Below are 7,344 nucleotides of genomic sequence, written 5' to 3'. Positions count from 1 at the left end.
CTTTTAATTTGTCCCCTAGCGGTAGGCCAGCCACACCAGGTGCAGGGGCCATGTTGTGCCACAACTTTTGCTTGTTATGCATGTGTGTTACATAACACGCATACCTATTTGTGTCTGTAAGTTACCCCCCATATAGATATATAGATTGTAAGCTCTACGGGGCAGGGACCTTCATCCTCTTGTGTCTTTGACTCTTTAACTTGTTGCAACTGTATTTATCTTGTATTTGTTATTTGTATTAATGTATTCAACTGTACAGCACTGCGTACATAAGTAGCGCTTTATAAAGATATATGTACATACATAACTAGCACATCATGTGCACTGCCTACACCAGGAGCTCCCTCCCAGCACAGGCAGCTTAGATCTTGTAAGAGGCATTTAAAATAAAACCAGAAAAAGAATATAGCCCACATCTCTGGTGGGGGAAACAACTTTACAGTGACGTGCCCTAAACTGTATGTTCAGTACAACCCTGGGAACTTTGTTAACGCACAGTTGCCATACCTTAGTCCAGTGCTGTCCAACTTCTGTGGTGCCGAGGGCCGGAATTTGTCTAGCATACATGGTGGAGGGCCGCTAATGGAAGCCAGTTTTGCCACTCCCCTTTTTTGAACCACACCCATTTTATCACAATGGTGGTAGTGCAGCAAAAACCCAATTGCTTGGTCCTCACTGCGGGGATATCAACAGTTATTCATATATGAAAGAATTATATTATGCCTGTGTGTGCCATACTCTGCCTGCCCTATGCTGCCTGTGTGTGCGCCATACTTTGCCTACCCTATGCTGTCTGTGTGTGCCATGAACACAGGCAGCATAGTCCAGACCCTACATACAATGTCTGAGGTGTGAACAGGGGAATAATGTGGTTGATTACAGCCTGAGCCTGAGGTGTGATCACTGCAGGGGGTGAACAATGCAGAAACTAAAAGGTGTGAACAACACAGGGGATTACATGTTTAAACAATACAGGGGGAATTACAGCCTGAATCTGAGGTGAGAACCATCTCAGTACTGATACTATTTAAAGCTTACACAAAGGTAAGCCATCAAAGCAGCCAGACAGGTGGGGGGCCACAGGCCACATGCGGCCCGCCAGTTGGACAGCACTGCCTTAGTCTATTTAATGCATAGCCTTCCCTCAGACCTGTTTAAAGAGATATACCTATATCTATTATACACATTAGAATGTTAAGATAACCCTTCTTACTCATTTAACACTGAACATTCACAAGACATCACAAAAGATTCCTCCTCCGTATAAGGGGACGAGAATATCCAAATTTTTTTGCATTTCCAGAACTGTAGTGTATTTTCAGGTAACTAATCGGTTAGTGTACTGACAAGCAAAATAGAAGCTCTATGAAGATGGTTGAACTTAACTCTTAGAACCATCTTGAATACTAGTCAATAATTTTAATTCAACTTAATTGGGCCAACTGGTATCAGATCAGGCTACTTGCATAGCAAGTTCTCCACCTTTTCATAGTGCAGAAGGCAAATACCAAATATGCATTAAAACTAGACCATCAGGGCAATGCTGTGGTTAACTACCACTATACAGGTGCAATTGGCCTCCTACTGCAGCGCAGGTCAATGGATTTGACTGTTAATCTTTGCTTTTTTTTTTTGAACATCTGAAAACTTGACACTGGCTTAGCACCTCTAAAATTACCAAAGTATTTTATCAATGACTTACGGAACACTTCAGTGTCACAACAGGGAAACCAACTTGTCATTACTATTGTGACTAAACCCTAAAACTTCAAGTTAAAACAGCTGCAATATATTTTCAGTGGCAATTGGATTTGTAGAAACATACCTTGCATCTCATTCCCCTTCTTTTAGACCAAGATCTGTTGAGCAGGGCCCTTTTTACATGTATGTAATCTAGGTTTGATGTATATACCTTCTATTATACAGAGCTATGAAATATACTGGCCCTTTGGGGACACATTCATTGTATAAAACTCTCAAATCAAACATTTTCACCAGTGTCACTTAAAAGATAAAAAAACCAAGCAAAACCAAACCTGATGAATCCTGGAAATAAGTGGAGCATGTGGAACGTTTGTCAAGAACAGTCTTAAAAATGTAATACTGTTTTATTTTTGCTTCAAAAACATTTCAGCATTCTAAACATAAAAAACATAACAATGCAAATATAAGTACAGAACGTTTTTGAACTTGCAGATCCTGTACTCACTCGCTCTTCACTTCAGTCAGTAAAGTAGTGTCTACAGTCTTTGTTTAAAAACTACCGCACTTAACTAAAAAATAAACCCATAAATGTTTCTCATGCCAGCTGAACCCCTTCCGACAACTAATGGCAGAATGCTAATCTCACTATATACAGAAAGACAACTTTAAGCTAAATAGACGCCCAATGTAGTGTAAGTTGATTTCATGTGCATGCTTTGGGCTAGAAGGACAACCCCCTTTGAAAAGGGTGACCTAGTCCAGGGAAGTTTGTAAACCCTGAGGTACCAAGAGCTCCAAGAAATATGCACCATAGGAATTTGTCTAGTTTACAGATTACAGATATGTACAAGTCATAACCCAGGATTTTCTAATCAATAACCATTAAGTAACACCTTAAATAAAAAAATGCTTGAAACATTTTTAAATGCTTTGTTACACTAACAGCAAAGTGCACAGAGTGAGGAGAACACTAGAGCGCTTTTTTTCTTTAAAAAATGTTTGGAAATATGTACAGCTTTGACAGTTTCATATTGCTCATGTTAACACGCACTGCTACTTAATGTAAACCAGTTACAATCCCAAGAGCATCATTATGAAACATTCCATAACCAAATTTTGCAATTAAACCTAATGAGGGCAAGTTGACCACCTTATTTAAGATGGAGTCATTGACTTCGGTTCCCCTACTCTATGGTATTCACATGGACAGAATGTACAACTTTAATCATCATCATCTTCTTCGTCCTCTTCATCCTCCTCCTCATCTTCATCATCATCATCCTCGTCTTCCTCTTTTTTCCGTGCTAATTTTGGGGCTCCTTTAGCACAGTCAAACTTTCCTTTAGATTTGTAATCAGCAACATCCTTTTAAGTAGAAAGAAATTTTTTAACAATCATGCCCTGTGAACTACTATAATCAGAAGAGTAAAAAAAAAAAAAAATTCAAAGTTACCTTTTCATATTTTTCCTTGAGTTTAGCTGCCTTGTTGTTGTATGGCTGCTTCTCACCATCGTTAAGGTTATTCCACATCTCACCTAGCTTCTTTGCCACATCACCAATGGAAATACCAGGGTTTGTAGATTTTATTTTTGGACGGAATTCTGAGCAGAAGAGGAAAAAGCCAGATCTAGGGGGAGAAAAAATATATATATATTTAGCAACTAATCACAAGTAACATCATAAACAGAACTAGCCAAAAAAACACCACAAACTTGGTACTTACGGTGGCCTTTTAGGGGCATTTGGATCTTTCTTCTTCTTGCCTTTCTTTACAGGTCCAAAGTCTTTCATTTCTCTGTCATACCGAACTTTGTCTGCCTTTGCCAGATCGTCAAACTTTGATTTCTCTTTAGCCGACATGGTCTGAATAATACAAGAACCATTAGTTTTTACAATAGACAATAGACCTTTAACGATGAGACTTTACTAAAAGATAACAAACCTTCCATCTCTCAGAGCACTTCTTGGAAAACTCTGCAAAGTTCACAGGGATTTCAGGATTTTTCTTTTTGTGTTCTTCACGGCATGTCTGCACAAAATATGCATAGGCAGACATCTTGCCTTTCGGCTTCTTAGGGTCACCTTTAGCCATCTTCACTCTAAAACAAAAAAAAAAAAAACCACACACATTAGCTTTTTACTGAAAAAGACATTTAAGCGACAGACTAAGGGGTCTGTAAAATATTACTCAGATTAGCAGAGACTAGAAAGTCAGCCCTTGGCAGTATAGATATTTAACCACAACTCCTACAATTCCCTTACCAGAACCAGTAGCTTAAGGTTAGTTGCTCTACATGAGTTTTGGCTATTTCTATTATCTCTACTTAGTATTATAAGCAGTAAAAAGATTGCATCCACTTGCGCAACATTGAAAAGCCAGACTAATGCCCCCAAAAGACCAACCACTGTACCCCTATGGCTGCAACAGCACACACTATGCCCACCCAAGTAATCAAGGAGCAGGCACTTTGTGTAGACTGTGCAGCACGTATAATTGTTGGCTACATTAGAATGGACCTAAGCTTGACTTTTTTTGTGCCATTGCACATTTTAACATAGGCAGCAAAAAATAAATTTAGACTCATGTGGAAAAATGTAGCTTATCCTAAATGCTTAATATATAAAGAATTTAACGTTTAACACCTGGCTAGAGTGTGTACATATATCTCCAGCATAATAAAATTGACCCACAGTACTAGGCATTTGTAACCAATCTTTGATGTAATAATTCTTTTGACTATACTTGACTATGGGTTAGTTATGTTTGTATTGGGGGTTGGTTTTAGAGGGGCAAAGACCTATCACAATAAGGTCTAATTTGGCCCTATGTATTTCATTACTTTTGCCAAGCTGCTTTCATCATTAGTTTTGCAACTACTGGTCAGGAAATAAATAAATCAGCGTTTTCCTTTGGGCTTGACCACTTAGCCAAATAGGACAGGACAAAAATTTTAAATTGAAACTAAACATAGAGAATTCTTAAAATGGAATAACCCCCCTCCCCCCTACACACAACCACAAAAAGATTCAGATAACCAACTATAAAAAAAAAAAAAAAAAAAGTTCCTGAAACTTAAATAATCCCCAAAAATATGGGGTTTTTTTTTTCTTTCAATGTGTAAAAAAAAAAAAAAAAAAAAAAAAAATAAAACGTTGTATCAGTTAAAAAAAAAAAAATAAATAATAATAAATAATAGAGAAGAATTGTTATAACTTACAGGAGAAAAGGAAAACAGAACAAAATAAAACAAACATAAAAAAAACAAACACTCTTTTGCCCCGCCATCTTTCCGTTTCCCCACAGCCAAGGTCATTATTAAAATAAAATCTGAAAAAATCCTAAAAAGCATGTGGGAATAAATGCCCCCTGTGGCGGGCTGGAGTTGCAGGCACGGCCCCAGTCACTGCATAGGGCTGCACTGCGAGGGAAAAGAAAGACGGCAGGTCAACAAGACACCAATAATTCATCTTCCATTTTGTGAAATGCTTCTTCATGAAAGAAAGTCCCCCTGAAATGCAGCCCTCAGGAACCCTTTAAAAAGGATTTAATTGTGGGCCGGAGCTTTGTGGGGGAATTTGGGATTAATCTCCGGTGCCGGCGGTTCGTGTGCCAGTATATAGCCTTGCTATGGAGTATATAGAGGAACCCAAGCTGTTCTTTGCAATGGGCTCTCCATTCACTAAAATGGCTTCTCTCTGTGTGCATAGGCACTGCTATACACACACTGCATTCCTCCTCCGCACATACTGACTCGGCTCTTTCGGCGGCGGAAAACGGGATAAAGCCATAAATGGCACGTCTGGAAAGAGCAGACTCTTTTCTATCTAAATGTGAGCTTTACATGAACGAGCGAAGCTGCGGGGGCGCTTGGGGAGACGTTTTACGGTGCCCCCCCATCCCTACACGCTGAGGCTTAGCGCAATACCCTGTTTAACAAAGAGCCGCGTTCAGCCATTACAGGCAAAGGGAGGGAGACACGGGCTTGGGGGCGCCGGGAAAAAGTAGAAAAACGGCAAAACCACTAAGGGAACTAGCGAAAAACCGACAGCACTGGGCAGGGCACAGCCGGGGCAAGAGCATGGGGTAGTTTAGGTGGCTTATAATACTATTACTGACAAACAGGAGCAGGTTAAACAGCGGGGATAAGACGAGTGCAGTTCTTTCCCCACTGCCGTGTTATTAATGGGAGTCATAGGGCAAACTGCAGAGCGGAGGGACAAACTAACAGGGCACTAAGCGGGGGGCACAAAATTATCGGAATATACAATAAGTGGGGTAAATAACAAAAAGGGGGGGGTAACCCTCCCCACCCCTCCTCCCTCGTCTTCCTCCTAAGACAGGGAAACAACAAGGCAGAGGATGACAGGGACAGCCATGTTAATGCAGAGCTATTGCAATGCCTATACACACACACAACCACCGGTACCCCAGCTTTTGCAGAACTACAAGTCCCAGCATACCCCGTCAGCGCTGCCGATACGGGGATGCTGGGAGTTGTAGTTCTCCCAATGACTGAAAAGCTCTATTAGTGGAACATACAAATGAAGGCAGCCATACAGCAAGATACTAATTAACAGGCACATACCTAGCTATACATTCGTGCAAGATATACTACGGGACTGAAAGAAAAGGGAAAGTTGACCAAGAAGCAGAGGCATATATACACACACATACATAATAGAAGGAAGCGAAGGAGAGAGTAGGAGATAAAGCCGGCGGGACCAAGCGGAAAGTTGAGGAAAGAGGAGGGGGTGCCAGGAAGGCAGACAGAAGCTGTAGGACGTTACCTGTATTGTTCGCTAAGTGTGGAGTCCCCCCTTGCGCACGCCGCTCTGAGCTAAAAGCCTGGCTCGCAACCTCGCGCTAGCTTACTACGAGAGCCTCCTCATTGGCTACTCGCCTCTCCCCCCTGTTTAAAACAACCTCCCAGTCCGGTCATTGGGTCTAGGGCTCATGAATAATTCGCCACGCCTAGGCGCGTCTTGATTGGCGGAGAAGGGCGGCGACGTCATTCATTCAAAAAGAACACCCGCCTGGGGAAAAAAGAAAAAGTGGCGAGTTGCTGTGCAAATTCCAGTGAAAAGAGGTTTCGCGCAAATAAAAACAATAATAATAAATAAGACTTTTCGCTCATTTGATTCACAGTATTTACTCTTACATGTTGTAGTCGCATACTTTATTTCACAGGCGCTCCTCTAACTGTAATTTTACGCAGAGTTGTTTGGTACACTTGGGTTGTTTATTTTGGTTTATGTGCACGTTTTGTGCTTATAAAAGAGTGCGTATAATCTAGTGCGTTTACCTACATAGTTACATAGGGTTGAAAAAAGACCAGTGTCCATTAAGTTCAACCCATCCAAGTAAACCCAGCATACACAACCCACACCTACCAATCTATACACTCACATACATAAACTATACATACAACCACTAGTACTAACTAGATATTAGTATCACAATCACTAGGAAGGGCATTCCACAACCTCACTGCCCTCACCGTGAAAAAAAGTTTCTGGGGGTGCCAATAAAAGCTGTAATTGCCTATTTAATAGCCCCTATGTTGACTGAAGCTTCAGAAGGCTCTGTTTGGCCTTACACTGTGTTTTTATGCAACCAAAACTTTCCTCCTAACCAGAAA

General features: G+C 40.8%; 1 protein-coding gene across 1 annotated transcript; it reads right to left on the bottom strand.

The window, feature by feature from the left end:
- Positions 1-2,077: 2,077 nt before the first annotated feature.
- Positions 2,078-6,559, bottom strand: hmgb3 (high mobility group box 3). Its single transcript, NM_001004888.1, is given in 5 exon segments — positions 2,078-3,069; positions 3,158-3,332; positions 3,429-3,568; positions 3,648-3,804; positions 6,494-6,559. Coding segments are annotated over 4 exon segments (609 nt in total). The 5' UTR covers positions 3,798-3,804; positions 6,494-6,559; the 3' UTR covers positions 2,078-2,925.
- Positions 6,560-7,344: the final 785 nt, after the last annotated feature.

This window comes from Xenopus tropicalis, chromosome 8 (genome assembly GCF_000004195.4).
Source record: "Xenopus tropicalis strain Nigerian chromosome 8, UCB_Xtro_10.0, whole genome shotgun sequence".
NCBI lineage: Eukaryota > Metazoa > Chordata > Amphibia > Anura > Pipidae > Xenopus > Xenopus tropicalis.
The sequence above is the reverse complement of the archived record's forward strand: the minus strand, read 5'-3'. Positions and strand labels throughout refer to the sequence as shown.